At 40.2% G+C, this 18787-nt stretch overlaps 1 protein-coding gene across 1 annotated transcript in view; it reads left to right on the top strand.

Annotated features, from left to right (window-relative positions):
- dym (dymeclin) overlaps positions 1-18787 on the top strand; it is a 54011-nt gene that overhangs the window by 13985 nt on the left and 21239 nt on the right. Inside the window, exons 9-14 of the mRNA XM_046066606.1 lie at positions 2242-2427; positions 2562-2740; positions 4142-4267; positions 4408-4521; positions 4722-4816; positions 11112-11211. Coding sequence (XP_045922562.1) covers positions 2242-2427; positions 2562-2740; positions 4142-4267; positions 4408-4521; positions 4722-4816; positions 11112-11211 — 800 coding nt within the window. The remainder of the gene's footprint in view (positions 1-2241; positions 2428-2561; positions 2741-4141; positions 4268-4407; positions 4522-4721; positions 4817-11111; positions 11212-18787) is intronic.

The raw sequence follows: 18787 nt of genomic DNA on the forward strand, positions 1-18787 counted from the left end.
TCAGGGGGCAGATCTGGATGAAGAAGAGATTTTCAGAGACTCGGATATACTGCAGATATTTGGTTGCGTGGCAATGGTTTAGTTTGAATACAGGAATTGACTCAGTGCCAGCAGTCATGTCTGATGGGGGTGGTCATTATGTAAGACTATAATATGGACATCACAGCCTTCTATCCTAAAACCAAGGCTTAGTCGAACAAAAACGTGTTTTGGGCTCGTTTTAATGGACACATTACAGTTTGTAAATGTTGTGGCCTGTAAAGATTTGTAGGTCATGAGGAGTTTTCAAAGATGAAAAGATCAATTTAATAGGGTATTGTGGATACAGGCTTATATTCAAGTTAAGCCTGACTGTGGTTGTGTATTTTCGTGTCTCACAGTACGATACCTTCCCCGAGTCCTTCAGTGTGCCAGCCTCCGTGTCCGCGTACGACCTTCTCTTTTCCTCACTTTCCCCTTCCCTTTCCTCCTCTTCGTGTCCTCCTCCTCTTTTTCCACTGGGCAGCTGGCCAGGGCCGGAGCAGCCTAAGCAGTGTAGCATTATTGGGTTTATGTGGTGGGCAGGCAGACAGGCAGAGGGAACCGAGCCAGACTGATAACAAACAGCACCCACTAAGGTAAAATAGAGGGGTGTGTGTGTGTGTGTGTGTGTGTGTGTGTGTGTCTGTGTGTGTGTGTGGGAAATGTGGCTGCCAGACTCGGCTCTCTGACACTGTTGGGCTAGTCACTGTGGTGCCAGTGATGAGATGAACAGGGCTCCGTCAAAACTTGCCCCCACCCTCCCCAGATCTTGTTTTCTCTCACACTCGCTTCTCTATCTGAGCAGTAGGGGGGAAAAAAAGAGTATCGTGTGTGAGGAGGGAGACAGACTGACCGGTGCAAGTGATGTAATATCTCTCCCGGGGATTTCTGCAGTTTGTTGATGTCCTTTTGCTCAGATATAAACAAATCCATTCCCCTCCTCACTGGAGTTGCATACACATTCATACACAAAGTCATACAGAGTGTTGGAGAAGCTCTTTACTATCCATTAGTGAATTTAGAAGCAAACCAACAAATAAACCATGGTTGTTAATTAAAATAGTGTAAACCGTCATGAGTTGCTGAAAAGAAACTCTTAGGCAGAGCAAGTAGGAAAGTATTTTGTCATGCATAATGGTTTAAAACTTTGAACGGTTTCAACCTTGTGTGTTCTTTGTCAGTCACAAGTTGTTCCTTTATCCTGTCAAAACAGTAAAACGAGTACACATTGGGACATGGCCTCCCATTTCATCCCTTTTAATATTTAAACTGTCTCCTTGTTCGATTGACTTAAGTCTTTTTTGGTTCGGTAACCAAGCGTACTGGTGACCCAAGTGTGTCATAGTTGCATCGATCCAGATCAGGATACTCTTAGCAAGAAGAGTGTGTGCAAGTTCAGTCAGAGGGGTGTTGCGCTCTTCTGTCCTTCACCACCAGATGGCAACAAATCTATTTCGCCTCTCCTCAAATTCAGTAGCTTGATTAGTGTGGACCTACAACACACTCACACTGTGTCTCACTAGTGTTTGGTTCGTGCATTGTGTGTGGCTAGACGAGCAGGAGCCAGAGACTGTCATCTGTGTACCTTGGTGTTCATGCTTCTCGTGCTTCTTGTGACGCCTGAAAGCACCAGCACTTCTTTGGAAATTCGGCTCCCCCTCGTCCCCCAACAAGAAAAACGAACACCACTCCAGTTAGTCAGTAGTTCCAGTTTCTCTTTGTTCTGTGGCGCCGTCTATGTTGTTTCAAATTTCAGGTGCTGCAAACCATCGTGCGTGACTCCATTGTGCCTATTTTGGCCTTGATTACATCAGTCTGACTGCACACAATCTTGCATTCATTTGTCTATGAAGTGTGTATGTGTATATGTATATAGAAAAATATCATCTGAATCTGCAGCTCCCCTCTGAGCTGTATAGTGAGTTTTAGCTCATTGTTTTTTAGTCCGGCCCACAACTTTACTGTCCTGGTTTACTTTTGCTGCCCTCATAGCGTCGTTTTCGGCAACAACAGGCAGCTGTTTTCAGAGAAAAGGCTAGCTAGTGGACCTTTCAGCAGCTAAAGAGCCAAATATTTCCCTCCTGAGCTGAGACCAAAATTTTATTTATTGAATATAAACTCAATATAAGTCAATTATTGCTTTTAATGCAACATTGTCTGCAAATATTTCTCATATTTGTAAAATTGTATCTGTGTCTGTATTTGTGTGTCTGTCTTCAGGTGGGCTGTGGAGTGTTTTCACATTGGGTGGAGCTGGCAGCAAAGCTGGGATAGACCAGGAACACAACCCTTTACCTTTGTCCAATCAGAGCCTTCTGTTACTGCTTGTCCTAGCCAATCTGACGGATGGGCCTGACTGGCCCAACCCCTACCGCCAGGCTATTACTTGTTTCAGAAACACACAAGGTAATATATTTGTTTTATTTTAATTTATTGTACATTTATTTGAGAGTTTGGTAATGTGTATGAAATGTACCAGAGGCTATTGAAGTATTGTAATAAAATTCTAATCCTGATTATATTCACCTCTACCCATGTAGACACGTCATCGCTTCCTGTGGAGCAACCTCACACTTTCCAGATCAATTTCAACAGTCTGTACACAGCGCTGTGTGAGCAGCAGCGCTCTGACCAGGCCACACTACTACTGTACACCCTCCTTCACCAGAATGCCAACATGAGGACATACATGCTCTCCAGAACCGACATGGACAATCTGGTGGGTAGGATAGCAATGAAAAAAAGTTGTTCATTTACAATGCGTGCACATTCATAAAGTCTCAATATGACATTTTGTGTAGTTTATTTGCAATGCAAAAGCAAAGAACACTGTTAAAAAGTGTGATCCTCAACAAAACACATTATTCAGTCCATCCTTGCACAGTATGGCCATGAAATCGTTTCATCTAGGACCATGAAACATGGACAGTGACAGTTATTCTTTATAGCAGAGTAGTGTATGTACTGAGGCACTTATTGAATGAAAATCAATCTTTAGCTCAGCATGTCAGATGGTTTTCCATGAGTGTTAGACAGTCATAAATGAGTCTCTTTCACACAGAATAACGCAGAATGATTTGGTCTTATTGGATAGGAATAGAAGTAGGAGTTAAAGTTGTGTACTGTATATGTGATTAGCCTTTGTACCAGGTTTATAAGGAGCAACAATATAAATCGAACTAATTGCACTATAAATTCTTGACAGTAGCCATGCCTAGAAACTGTCATATTTTGAAACTGGAGGTCAAGTAAATCCCTTTATGTCAGTATGAACTATCTGTGTTGTTCCCTATGTATTGCTGCTATAATAAAATATTATTCTTAGCAGATCTAGATTGAGCTTGTTATGTAGGGTGCCTGCTAATGAGTCTAGCCACTTTATCTGCTGCGCAATAAAGCACAGATGCATGACTGTGTAATGTGGTAGCACCGCAACGATTGGTGTTCATCGCTCACAATGTTAGCTGCTAACTGCTTCCACTCTGACAGCATGATTCTGAGAATTAAATCTTTTGCATTTGTTTCTCAATAGCTGATCACTTTAACCATCTGTTCTGTATACTTCTGAATATAACATCTGCATATAATTATATATAAAATAAATAGCAGCCATGATTCAGAATTTAAAATAAAAAGTAAATAATGAAAAATTGTGTCTTTTCAACTAGCATATGCAGTGCTGCATTTCCACTTTTATTGTCTGTTTTACTTGATACTCAGTGTACAGCTCATGTGGAAACAAGAGTATAGTAACTATAATGACTTGGCTTTATATAGTAAAGTAGTAATGTAATTTTATTGGGCTAGTTGGTAGATTAAGCTTTAACAAAGCCCCCTGGCAAGACACAAAAAGCTTCCTTTCCCTAAATAGAATAACACAGGTAATACATTTTTGAATTTGCATACCTCTTATGTTTGTACTCAGCTTTTCACTGGCATCTGTTGCAAGATTGATATTGACATTTTTGCCCCCTCATGCTGTTTGATTGTCCCACCTCCATGGCCTTAATCACAATTTGCCAGAACATCCACAAATTCTCCAGTCATAGGCACCAAAATGAGAAAAAGACACCTACACACATGTTCAGCATTCCTCCTTCTCTCCCACGCTTCCTCTCAGGTGTTGCCCATCCTTGAGATCCTTTACCACGTGGAGGACAGAAATTCTCATCATGTCTACATGGCCCTCATTATTCTCCTCATCCTTACAGAGGATGATGCCTTCAATCGCTCCATCCATGAGGTGGTGGGTAGACATAGTTTAATTTACATTGTTGACATTTCAGCTACTGCCACTGAAACCTTCCATTTATGGGAATAAGAGTAAATCATTCCTGATGTTTCCAACAGGAATGATTTAGTTTTGATGTCTCTCTTATTTTGCAGGTATTGAAGAACATCTCATGGTACACAGAGAGAACACTGACAGAGATCTCACTTGGCAGTTTGCTCATCCTGGTGGTCATCCGCACCATCCAATTCAACATGACCCGGACAAGGGTTAGTTTAACACGTGTCACACACACAGTGTGTACACTTGCAAAGGAAACGACTGTACATTCAGAAATACATCAACAGTAGATGCCTTTATAGACCCAAATGTGAATTTGAATGTCATGATGTAACTTTGAAATAACAGTCAAGTGCAGGTTAACAGCAACATCAGTTAATGTGTATGTTTGCGTGTGCATCCTCCCTAGGATAAGTACCTGCACACCAACTGTCTGGCTGCACTTGCTAACATGTCAGGCCAGTTTCGATGCCTTCACCAGTACGCTGCCCAGCGCATCATCAGGTGAGGACTTTATCCTTCCATCTAACCATTTTCTATACGACCTACTACAGTTCTCAACTTACTCAGGTAAATCTATCCTTTGGAAGAATATTAAGTGCGATTTTAAACAAAAAGTACTAAGTGACTTTTCCTGTTTGACATTGAATAGGTTCTCTTGACTGGTTTCAATTAGAATCTGGATCTCTTGACCTTTTTAATAGTTTTTGATAATCATCCAACTAGGAATGGGATATATGGACAAAATCCTCATTATGTATGATTTTGAAATCACTATCAATACATGTTTAATTTAATAAATTCAGTATTTGTTCATGGATGAAATAACCAGACGGATATGTCTGTTTTGGCTAACACTGCCTTAAAACAGTTGTGCTCTTTGATTTACAGCCTACCCAACAATGGTCTAATACACCTAGGGATGATAAAGCATTTCTACCACAGTATACGTGGTATGGCAAAATCTCTGACAACATCGTCTTATATTGTCCACCACTACCAATTCTAAATTGTGCTGAATGGTGCTCCCTTTCTGACCGACAATTTGAATTAAATAAAGCACTCCTCAAAGAGAAAGTAGGCGCTCAACCTCAAAAATACTAATCAGTTATTAAAGTAGAAAATAGTGGCACACCACCAAAGCAGTACTTGTGTTTCAGCCAGAGGCCTTCCCCAGAGCATGAATGTGAGTAAAGTCTGCCGAAAGTAAGTGGCATCTGTGTGAGGCAAGCAAAGAAGCCACCAGCGTATGTATATACAGTACATCATAGATACATTATATGCTGTATTTTGAGTTTTTGTAAAAATGGTCTAATTCCCTGTATGGTTACACATACTTGGCCAATAATTCAAAACGGATACAAGGGTGGGATTTCTAATTCACACACAAGCAGACTCATTCATTTTAGTGATTCACATCGAATCAGCACAAAAATATTTAGTGTTATAGTAACTTGGCAATGGCTGCAGCAGAAGAGACTAAGAAATGAAATATTGACAGACTGATGTGCCTGTGTACAGAAGAACATTATGCAACGGAGGGAAAGGGTTTGGCCTGTGAGGAGATGGAAGACTTGAGAGGGCAAGGTCCAAACCGCAGACATACACACACAAACATCAAGTCATTCGTGTCGTGTCTGTTTGTTAACTCCAGGCACACAGCAATGAATGTTTCCTTCCCTAAAGATGTGCACACATTCATGCTCACTCTCAAGGATCCTCTTATCTCCCTGCCTGTGTCTCTCTCCATATCTGTAACTATCTGGTGTTTTGAGTTTGAGAGGAACACTGTCTGTGAACGTGTTCATGTCAGTCCTGTAGTGATGGAGAGCAAATGACTACATGTCTGATGATAATGGTAATGATGATGACTGTGATGGCCAGGGCTGGGCTAAACTGGCTGGCTGGCTGGCTGGCTGGATAAAGGGAATTTCCTGCCAGGAATTTCCAAATGTCTGCCAGGCAGTGCTGAACTCTGCTCCTTAATTGACTCTCGGAGAGAATCACAGTTGGTGCTGTTTATTTACAGGCAACAGTGGGTTTGAATAGCCTCCACCACCCACACCTTTCCATATTATTTTATATTCATCCTCTCTCTTCATCAATATTCCCTTTCTGTTGCATTGTCACCACACATGCCCATGTGTCCATTCATTCACTGATTACTCTAAAGCATGCTGACTAAAAGGATACAGCTAAGTTCACAGTAGGACTGCAACTAACAGTTATTTTCATAATCGATTAATCCACCAGTTACACACTCATTTAATGGATAAACTGTTTGATCTAAAAAAATGCCCATCACAACTTTGTAGAGCCATGGTGACGTCTTAAAGTGTTTCGTTGGTTCTGACCAACAGTCCAAAACTGAGAAAGATTCACATTTGAGAAGCTGGAACCAAATAATCTGACAACAATGACTAGGATGACAAATGAAATATCAAAACAGTATTTTAAGTATCATTTGATCATTTCAGCTCTAGTTTGCAGTGGAACACACTTAACTAACCAAACATTTTTTTTGTTTTAAGACAAAATGTTGCAGTAATGGTTTTTCGCTTGCCTGATGTATAAAAGTTTTGTTCATTGTTGTTTTGGACAAAAGCGTAAAAATGTAACTGCAAAAATTGGCATATTAGAAGACTATTTGATGCGGTAACTGCTTTTAAATCTTCTACTGTAGAGAAATTATTCAGGTCATGTTACCACTCACCGTTGCATACCTCCACTCCACCAGAAAGCCAAAAAAAAAAACATGTCAGTAACAAGTTACATGGCTGGTGCCGTTTATTTACAGGCAATAAACAGTGCCTGTAAATAAACATCTTTTGTCTTTTAGAATATATATCACAAAAGTGGTTGATACACTAATTTACATTTTACTTAACAAAATTTCAGAAATTGTATAGCTGTATACATACATACATACATACATACATACATACATACATACATACATATAGTCCCCTCAAAGAATATTGGAACGGTAAAGCAAATTCCTTTGTTTTTGTTGTTCACTGAAGACATTTGGGTTTAAGATCAAAAGATGAGTATGAGACAAGAGTTCAGAATTTCAGCTTTTATTTCCTGCTATTCACATCTAGATGTGTTAAACAACTTAGGACATATCACCATTTGTATTAGACCACAGCATTCTTAGGTGAGCTAAAGTAATGGAACAGATAATCTTAAAGTAAAAAACAGTTAATATTTGGTGGCATAACCTTTGCTTGCAATAACTGCCTCAAGCCTGCGACCCATCGACATCACCAAACTGTTGCATTCTTCATTTGTGATGCTATTCCAGGCTTTCACCGCAGCTTCTTTCAGTTCTTATTTGTTTCAGGGTGTTTCTCACTTCATCTCCTCTAAAGGAGGTGAAATGCAGCTCTGTTGGGTTAAGGTCAGGTGATTGACTTGGCCCGTCTAAAACCTTCCACTTTTTCCCCCTGATGAAGTCCTTTGTTTTGTTGGCAGTGTGCTTTGGGTCATTGTCCTGCTGCATGATAAACTTCCTCCCGCTTAGTTTCAATGCATTTCTCCGCAAATTGGCAGACAAAATGTTTTTTGTACACTTCTGAATTCATTCTGCTGCTACCATCATCTCGCCTTTGTTTGGTTTTCCACTGTGGAAAAGTTGTTCTTGTACCGCTGCAGCAACAACAGCAGAGGAAAACACAGCTGTAAGGTGTTCATGCTGCTCATCTGTGTTTACATTCTGAGTAATGTTGAAATGTTTTAACTTAAATAAAGAGAAAGCTGTGTCGCTTTGAACATTACATCACGGCAGTTGTGTGTGGCGTCGCTATGACGACCAGCTACATTGAGGGGTAGGCCTACTATCTCTGGATAGGCCTACTATCTGCAATGGAAAACGGAGCACGGCCAAACAGAGTCTAGTATAGTTGAGCTGGTACTGGTAATGGAAAAGCGGCATATATTTCTGCTCTCTGAGTCTTCATCGAACAGTGGATTGTGATACCTTCACCCCTGCACTGTGGAGGTCGTTGCTGATGTCACTTACTGATGTTTTGTGGGTTTTCTTCACAGCTCTCAACGATATTTCTGTCATCAACTACTGTTGTTTTCCTTGGCCGACCTGTTCGACGTCTGTTGTTGCTCAGTACACCAGTAGTTTCTTTCTTTTTCAGGACATTCCAAATTGTTGTGCTTGCTATGCCCAATGTTTGTCCAATGGCTCTGGTCTTTTCTCAGCTTGACAATGGCTTGCTTTTCTCCCATAGACAGCTCTCTGGACTTCATGTTGGTTTATCCTCTTTATCAGGGTTCCAGTTATAATCTGAGCTTCGTGGAGGTCTCTAATTTACTACCTAACGTTACCGGCGGCATTTCCCTCTCTCTCACACACGCCAACGCACACACAGCAGTCCACTACTTGCCCCAGATGTCTGTGATATTGCAACAGGGTGTAGGTCTACTCACACTAGGCAAAGTTTCAATCGCCCTGCTTGTCACCGGCACACAGTAGCAAGCATATTATCGTTTATAGCGCTGTACTAATTGGAGGATGCATCAAAAAGCCATTAATACTAAACAAATAAGGTGCAGTCAATACAGAGTAATAGGCTACAATACAACTGAGTTTATTTTCACGGGTTGCGGCCTCAACTTGTTCGGTCAAAACTTTTGCGCGAGATAGTGGAGAAGTGCAGCCATCATGTCAGTCATGCGATGCGCAGCGTAGTTCATTAGGAAAGTGTGTTCATTTAAGTCTGTTTATCTTGTTTAATGTGATGATAGTATGTACTAATTATAATGAAAAATACATTATTGATACAGTGTGATTCAAAATAATAGTTGTTGATAAATGAATTCGAGACCCCCACAGATGCATGATTTTACAGCTTCCACGGGAGCTCAGACCCTCCTTAACGCGAACCTTGCTCTTTAACAGGAAATGCAGTCTTTATATGTTTGAACCAAGGATGAAACCTTAAGACTAGTCATGCAGAGCTATTTAATGTTTGGACAATCAACCTAAAAGGCAACACCTTGGCAACAAGAAACATCTGTCAGTCACATGTTCCAATAGTTTTGCTCACTTAAAAAATGGGTAGGTTCAAACAAAGGGTGGCAACACATCTAGATGTGAGTACCAGGAAATAAAAGCTGAAATTCTGAACTCATACGAATACATACATACAAATTCAGATTTTGAAGAACCGCACACAGCTACCCGCTGTGTGTGTCCACATAAAAAAACAAAAAGCGTCCTTTGAACTGGTAGAGACAGAGCACCTTTACATCTTCAGTGTGTCAGGGTGGACCATGTCTGTCATTACTTCAGCCTCATAACTGATTTTGGGATCAGGCCAGCAGTGTGGAAATCCTTCTATGTAGCTGTTTCTTGGGCCGTGTCCGTCACTGCTTTGGCATAAATGAGGGATATGACAGAGCGACTAGTCACAGTGCTTTTCTTGTAGGCAAGCGTCCCAGGTGGTCTCGCATTTGAAATAGAAAACTAACTAGATAGTACGACAGGCTCTATTAAGTCGTCGTGGCCAACAGAGCCTTTGACATTAGGTCTGTAGATATCAAGTAGACCTCCTCAGAGCTGCTCAGAAAGCTCCATTCAGCCATCATTTGGCCAATTAGCCTGGATCACGGATGCTGAGAGATTTTGTGAGTATGTTTTCCAGTGCTGACAGATGGACAGGTGTAGCTGTAAGGGGCTTAGCTGAGCTCTATTCATGCATCTGACTTTCCCTCAGCCCTTTACTGTCATTTAACTGAATTTATTCTGCAGCTTTTTTCCATGATTGACGCACAGATTAAATATTCAACACCCTTGGGGGTCTAGAAAGACTATTAAAAGTTGTAATTAAAACAGAAGGTCAATAATAATTATAATACTAATCACCTCAATAAATACCATGAGCCTCTGTAATAGATAATATAAAATGTAATAAACAGCTCAAGAAGGGGAAAATATTACATTTTAGACAACCAGTATAACAGAACTTTTTAAATATTTTTATTTATTTATTATTTGTTGTTGTAGAGTTAAAAACAACTACGTATGTCAGCGAGTTGTTCTTTACACGCTACGCAAAGCTGAACATAGAAAATAAAAAAGTGGTTTTTTTTTTCTCAACTCTCTTGCTTGACCAGACATGTCGAGTGAACACCGTGCCTTTTAATGGTGTCTGACCCATGTGTGTATTGACTCGCCCTATTGCAACCCAAGGTCGCCCAAGCATACTCTAGGACTCTTGATGTATGTCTGTGCCCATCCATCACATGCAATCTTGCGATACCATCCGGACAAGCGTACACACACAAACAAGTGCAATAAGGGTAAAGCAAGTCAGCTACCTACAATGACAACAACAACACATACATGTACACATAACATTTTTTGAAAAGTAACCAAGGCTGTGACCTCTTCAGGCTACTCAAAGCCAGTTTAGAAAAAGGAGTTGTGATTGTAAATTAATGGTAAATTAAGCCTAATTTTTAGCATTTTGACACATCATTTCTAAAACAGTCTCCTGCCAATGTCATAATTGTTTTCTTATTCTAAGAGTAATTATTTGAAAGGCCTCATTTAGAAAGCAAAACAGGCCCGCCTCTAATAATAATTTGTCTTAAATAAAGGCTTTGCTCTTCAGTTAAAGTGAGTGAAGGCCATTGAGAATTTACAGCACATTAAATACTGGGCAACATGTGCAGTGTGACGACGATGTGTAATTGGGTTCTTCAGTCTTTGTAGAAGTGTGTCATTCATCTGTCGTTGCTGCTCTCACTTCTTTTCCCCTTTCTGTTGTCTCTCCTGCAGTTTATTTGCTTTGCTTTCCAAAAAGCACAACAAGGTTTTGGAGCAGGCGACACAGTCTCTGAGAGGCAGACAGGGAGACAACACAGCCTTGCCCGACTATGTGAGTAATCTCTCTGTGTGTGTGTGTGTGTGTGTGCACTCAGTTGCCAAGAAGAAGTTGCCAAATTATGTCTACTTGGATAAGGTACAGAAGTTGACGTGTTGTGTAAGGTTACATGAATTTGCACTTGAATTTTGACTGTTTTATATATCAGGTTTAGCATCTAAAAGTTCTGATCTTAATACTGCTACTAAATATGATCCAAGTAGTGATAAATCAGTGGTTACCGAAACTTTGTGTTACAGAAATGGTTCAGGATTTTGGCCACATTCCCTTCTTGCTGACTGTTGGACAAGACAATTGATACCGGTCTCTTATCTGCCCATTAAATATGAAGTTATAGTTAGCTTAGCTTAGCCTAAAGACTGAAAACAAGGGGAAACAGCAAGCTTGTGCTTATGTACGGGGGAATATTTTTCCCTGGGCTCAAAAGACCTGACTGTGGCAGGCGAGCTGTTTCTAGTCTTTATGCTAAACTATTCTAACCAGCTGCTCAGTGAAGCTTCAGATTTAGCATACAGATATGACAATGGTATTGATCTTCTCATTTTTTTGACTATTTTTTAACTATTTTTTGATGATTTGGAAAAACAAGCAGTCCTCATACCATTTAAATTCAAACCTACAACCGCATTTTATTGAATACATCACTCAAGCGAATAATTTAGCATCTAAATACATTTTCAGTTAATCCTCCAATACATACATCAACTGTTGCTATAGTAAACAAGAAAGAACATATTGCCATGTGCTTCCACACTTGATTTAGTCTTCCTTGTAGCATCTTGTCCATCAGGGATTTTGAAACACTTCTTGATGTCTCTCTTAGTCAGCTATAAAAGACTGAGACAACTCCACATTTTGCTCTTGGCATCAGTTACGTCAACCGTTTTAGGTACTCACTGGGATTCATTTGGGGATGGGGTGCACTGTTTGATGCTGTTTGTATGTTTTCAGCCGCTCGAAAGCATCAAATTTAAGGCCTGTTGCTGCAGGCCCGCTGTGAAGTGGCAGTCTGCAGTTCTGTCTACTTCAATCCTTTTTTCTTGTTCTCATTTGTTTTCCAGCCCACGTCCCACTCATTTAATTTGTACTGAAATGGAGTCTCCACTTGTAGAATAATATTTGATGAAAGTATTGAGTGTTTATAAAATTGAATGTTAAAATTAGTCATTCAGAGTGGCACCACAGTAATATTGAAATTTCTCTGAAACATCAGCGTTAATCTGAAATTGAAATCTTAACAGCATCAGAGCAGTAACTAAGTGGGAGTATCAACCAATAAATTAATCAGGATGTTGTCCCAATGCAATCAAGTATCTATGGATCTTACTAGTAGCCTCACCAATGAGTGCACTCTGCTGACCATTAACTATGTATAATTGTCTGTATTTGTGTTCATGCACCTCTGCCTTCAGGTCTGTCTGTATACGTTTCAGTCTGGCTGTCTCATTAGATTTGCAGGGTCCTGTGTGTGTGTGTGTGTGTGTGTGTGTGTGTGTGTGTTTGGAGATGTATTAGGAGGTCCCCATAGATGCCCTAAGGTGTTTGGGGAAACGTGAAAGTATTTGAGTGCTCCTTCAACCGTGTAGAGACTGTCTGATGAGGCCCCTTACAGACAGACATCTATGTACATACATAAACATACACACACATAAAAACCTATAAAATTCAAATAGCCAACTTTGTTTTGATGCTTCAGGGTTTATTTTGATGCTCAGTTTTATTTATATACATGCATAAACGCCCACTATATGTGACTAAAAATGGAAGAGAAAAATATAAAGAGAGATAGATAACCTTGCTATGATTAAATCTTTTCTGATCAAGATATCAGTCCAGCCAGCTGTTGTCCATAGAGAGTGCACTCAGAATGAATATAGTAATACAAACACACGGTATTGCTCAAGGGCACATGGCAGATCTCCAGTATGATTATTTCATGGGAATTTTACAATGAGGTTTTTTTTTTTTCCTAGAACACTGTGTGACATCCAGTCTGGGTCATAGACTTTTTAAGCCCGAGCTGGTCAACTTTTCTGATACCGCTGTTATCCTTGAGCTCAGACTATACTAACTCAATGTGACATTAGTTCCCATGTCTACAAGGGTTCCGGTGAGTACTGTACAGAGCTAGAAGTCAAATTTTTTGCTTTATTGACATGCATTGATTAAAAGGAACATGTTGTATTGTTTTCCTTCTGAGCATGTGCACACACATACACCCACATAGAGAAATACACATTCAGTTTAATTGTGTCTTGGACAGCAGTTGAGTTTAATGTGAGCTCACACAAAAGCACACAATCAGCTTTTCCCATGTATTAAAGTAGTGAATGTCTCGGCCCTCATCAGTGTTTTTTTTCGAGTGTTTGAAGAAACTTGGAAGCTCCCCGTTCAGAGGGCTGGGGACCTTACGGCCTGGCCTTGATTCTGGCTTTTGTTATCACTGATTGTGCTCAACTTGTCAGCCTTTGTGAATTCCTCCTCAGGTTTTTTTTTTAAATTGTTATTAGCCATGCAAGTGGTGTAGCTCTATAGAGGGCACTGCCTACCACTTAGGTGCCACCTGAAATATTTCAATAACTGTTGGATGGATTGCCATGTCATTTTGTACAGACATTTATATTACAGAGAGGATGTTTCTTATGACTTTATTGATTACTTTTCCTCAAGTATCACACATTCATGTCCACTTCAGGATGAATTAATAGAAATATGTGGTAAAACATTGAATGTGTCGTCTATGACCAAACCTGCAAGAATGAAATTCCCATCAGCCTCACCTGTACTTTGTGTTTAGTGCTAATTAGCAGATGTTAGTATTTAAACATGCTAAACCAAAATGGTAATGTCACCTCAAGGCGCTGCTACCCCTAAGTACTCTGTAGTGTCTTTTATTTTTTTTCATTTGAATTGAATTACATTTGGACTGAATTTTCAACGCTGTGTGACGAGCCCTTAAACTTTCTTTGCATATAGACTAAATTTTAAGCAAATGTCTGGCAAATGAAATTAAGGTTATTCCATACAACTGACATTAATGGTTTAAAATGTTATCTATCAACTAAACATCAGCTGACCAGCCATTTATTTCTATCCTATGAATGAATCTTAAACTGAAATTTACATAAAACCTTATGCATAGCTTTTCTTATCTTTATCTGGCCACTTGTAAAGACCCCACTCACTGGCTACGGTCCGTGATTGGCTTTGGAGATGTGACATCTAAAAAGAGGACTTCTGTCTCATCCTGTCGAGTCCTTTTGTTATCTCCATCTCTGGTCCTCCTCTCCTCCTCCAGTCGTTGTGTAGCTGAAAACAGCCTGTTCTTGTGGTATTTACAAATCTGCATCTTTAATCAGGAAGGCAGGAAGTGTGGGGAACTATAGGGAGAGATAAACAGGAGCAGAACATGAGTAGAAGAGAAGAACAATGGAAAGAGGCAGAAAGAAGCAGCAGGAGGAGATGAGAGGGGGTGTGCAGAGAGGGTGGGTTTGTGATGGGCATCTGGAAACAATGTAATTTGGAGTCTGGCTCTGGAGAGAGAACTAATGTTTGTTTAATGTGGGATTGTCCTGGTCATGAAATTGCTCTCTTTACGAGGGAGCGACTCAGAGGAGGATATGAAAAACATATAATGTTCTATGCTGTGGGTTAAAGCTGGGTGCATTATGCTTATGTGATAATGCCCCCCCACCCCTGCTTTCTGCCTCTTGGTCAATATCTGTCTCTGTATCTCTCTCTCACACACACACTCTCTCACACACACACACACACACACACACACACACACACACACACACACATACCCACCCATCCCTGTATGCGTTTGTGGTGCTGTGTCTGGTTATTGTCAGTGAAGAAAGAGTGAAGGGCTAGGGCCTCCAGGGTACATCCAGAGGCTCCCAGTCCAAGCACGGCAGCTCTCAAGGGGTCCCATGGTTCCTCTCTACACTTCTGATTGCAGATGTTTTTTCTTACCTGAGATATGTGCAGTGACATACTGTATAAGCTGGTACACAAAAACACAAAAAATAGGAGTGCTGTGCTGTGCATTATGTGTGACTGTTTATACTCCCAGCCGGTGGTAGTGGTAATGTTACTTCTCTGCCTCTTAGTCTGTTTACTGTTGCATATTTCTGGGAAGAGAGAGACACACACACACACAGCCAGAAGCATGTTGGACCACCCTGTCTAAGTGTTTATGTGCACTGGTTGAGTCACAATCTGTGATCTCTTTTTAATAGCCAGAGTAGACACATGCATTAGCTTTGTAGCACCATTCCTCTTGTTTAGCGAAAAAGCACAGCCCGAGGATATATCAACAGATAATAAACATTATGCCTTCTGTTTATTATCAAGCCTTCCAGGAATTTGCCACTTTTCTTATTAGGCTACAAGATTGTGTTACAAAATCTACAGTTTCCTTTTAATGCTACAAGAGCTCATAGAAATTGTGTCATTGAAGTTGATATATTGTACTGTCTCTGAAGTATGCGTAGGTCAACAGATAATTTCAACCAACAGCAGTTATTGTTTTGAGTTTTTTAAGTGGAATTCATGTTTGTGTTGATCATTTGAAGTGGCCTGCATCAGATTACTTTTTCTTTGCTTTGTTGTAATTTTTTTTGTTGTCTGAGTGGGCTTTACATTGTCAGTTGATGACTCAAATAAATACGACATATACTAATGCAGTCTTCAAGGTCCCAAGTGGAGTTAGACCGATGAATTAGCGTATTGCAGATATATTTGTGTATATTTTGGCTGATAAACAAGAAATTCCAAAACCGAAATGCCCAACTAGGTTTGAGGTCATTTAGAAACAGTGTTACATGGTTTCTCAACCAGAGAGCACTGACAGGTTGACTTTTCAACTGTAAAATTTCGGGCTAAGTATGTATCTTGGTCATAATTTACTTTGTAAACCTAAGGAAACCCTATCAAGATTTTTTTGTTGGAAAAAAATGCAGTATCCATGTCATACAACAAATATCTATATCAGTATTTGTCTCAAATATCCAGTATTGGTTGGGCTATAGTCACATGGAAAAAGATTTTGAGTTCTATTATATTGAGAGCTATGCTCTCAAACCAGTGTTGTAAAATTGGTAAAATAGATGCCATAGATGCTAGGTTAAGATTTTACTGTAACTTCCCCTATTTAGCTTTTTTATGCAGTATATCATATTTAATATATGGTTTGTATAATACACTATAATGTAATTGTAAGCCGATATAAAGGCATTTTAAGTGTTTATTAATGTACACTATTTTCAACAATTATAGCTTCTCCTATGAAGACATATATATTTTATCACCAGCCTCCACTGGGGACCACAGGAGGACTTACAGTTGATGACAGATACATTAAAAATACTATCTGCTTTTATGTACAGCTTAGAGACGTTAAAAAGGGAGACTTTGCTGGGAATATATTTCTGTCCTCTTTTGATCTTTCTCCCCTCTGCACATTTTATGTGAAATGTCTATGATCAGTGTCACAAATGGGAATCTCGTGTAATTTCAGCTTTTACTTCTCAGTCTTCGAGATTGTTAAATATGGCAGTTTTGCCACGTCCATTTCGTCTAATACCATGGTGCTGATGTAGACTCTGGCACAACATCACGTGCAAGGACAGGGATCAGTGTCTCCCTTCATACATGATTTCATACCTGAAAGTAGGAAGTGATTGAGTGAAGTGTGAATGTTGCATTATCCTGACACACACACACACACACACACACACACACACACACACACACACACACACACACACACACACACACACCTTCTTGTCATTTCATGTGAAAATACCCAGGGTGGAGAGATGAGGAGAGAAATGAGGAAGGTGAAGGACGCCTATACATTTTACCTTTCTCAATTCATTACCAATTCAAACCTGGAATGTATTTGCCTACAGTTGATGATTTTGCCTCGTAGTCTGATGGTGCAGTGGTTTGCGCTGTCGCCTCACAGCAACTGTGCGTTCGAACCCTGGTCGTCCAAGACCTTTAAAGGTGGGGTTTGCATGCTCTCCCCGTGTCTGTGTGGGTTCTCTCTGGGTGCTCCGGCTTGCTCCCACCTAAAATGTCCTTAATGTGAGTGTGAGTTGTCGTTGTTGTTGTTTGTATACAGTATCTCACAAAAGTGAGTACTCACATGTTTGTAAATATTTGATTATATCTTTTCATGTGACACTGAAGAAATGACACTTCACTGCCTTGCTAAAGAAGCTGAGGGTAAAGGTGATGGACTGGCCAAGCATGTCTCCAGACCAAAACCTATTGAGCATCTGTGGGGCATCCTCAAACAGTAGGTGGAGGAGCGCAAGGTCTCTAACATCCACCAGCTCCGTGATTGTCGTCATGGAGGAGTGGAAGAGGGCTCCAGTGGCAACCTGTGATGCTCTGATAAACCCAAGAGGGTTAAGGTAGCTGGGAAAGAATGGTGGCCACACAAAATATTGACACTTTGGGCCTGATGTGGACATTTTCACCGTACTCACTTTTGTTGCCAGCGGTTTAGACATTAAATTGACACTGTTTGCCCTGTTTGCCCCCACCCCCCTTCCATGACCCTGTACACAGGATAAGCAGTTGACGATGGATGGATGGATTTTAAGTCCTTTGCACCCAACACTGGATAGTTACACTTTCCAACAAAACCATCATTTTTGATTGCACAGCGACTTGCCGGAAAGAAATGATGGAGTAGTCACTTGTTACTGTTACGTAAGCTTTAATCAAATATAACTTGCTGTTTCTAAGGCTGCGTTCACACAGACATTAGCACTGCTTGGAAACAATGCAGCTCCCTCATCCATTTGAATGGGACCAGAACATTGACACAGTGGGGATGCCAAGACCGAGGGCTCAACTTTTGCTGGAACACAATATGTAAGTGTAAATATGTGTTGGCCACTGTAAGACTAAAGATTTACACATTGTACTATAAACTCTCAGTAGATTTAATTTTACAAAGCAATTTTTCTATCTAACAGAGATCTTCATCAGGCAAGACAATGTGAGCTATCAGTGCAACGTTTGCGTGCATTTGGCCAATCAAATATATGCAAGCACACATTCCTGGTAGATTATTTTGTAACTTGAACTCCATATTTCTGCTGTTGACCTTGTGGTTACCACAATGAAACATAAAGCGATTGCTACTAAGATAGCTTTCCAGAGTAGCAAAATACTTCCTCACACAAATGACAGGGATTTGGTGCCTTCAAACTCCGGAATCTACCTGGACTTCCTGAATCATATTTCATTGTAGCAACACACGCCAATTGATGCAGCCCCCTTTACACAGCTCTTGTTTAGCTCTGCACGCCCACGAAGGTTAGTAACAAGCCCCAGTAAATGGGGAAATAAATAGATAGATAAATCTAAAGGTGGTCTTTATAAAAGTTAAGTGACAAATAAATAAAATGATCTATAATGAGGTTGACTTTAACAAATTCTAAGGAACCTCTTAGACTGATACCAGTCAGACTGATGCCTTTTTATGTAGCTCATTATATCAAGTCTGTCTCCTTGGGTTCCACTCATTAAGACCGTATCCTGCTGA

This window comes from Micropterus dolomieu, linkage group LG13, assembly GCF_021292245.1.
Source record: "Micropterus dolomieu isolate WLL.071019.BEF.003 ecotype Adirondacks linkage group LG13, ASM2129224v1, whole genome shotgun sequence".
In the NCBI taxonomy this organism is placed as follows: domain Eukaryota; kingdom Metazoa; phylum Chordata; class Actinopteri; order Centrarchiformes; family Centrarchidae; genus Micropterus; species Micropterus dolomieu.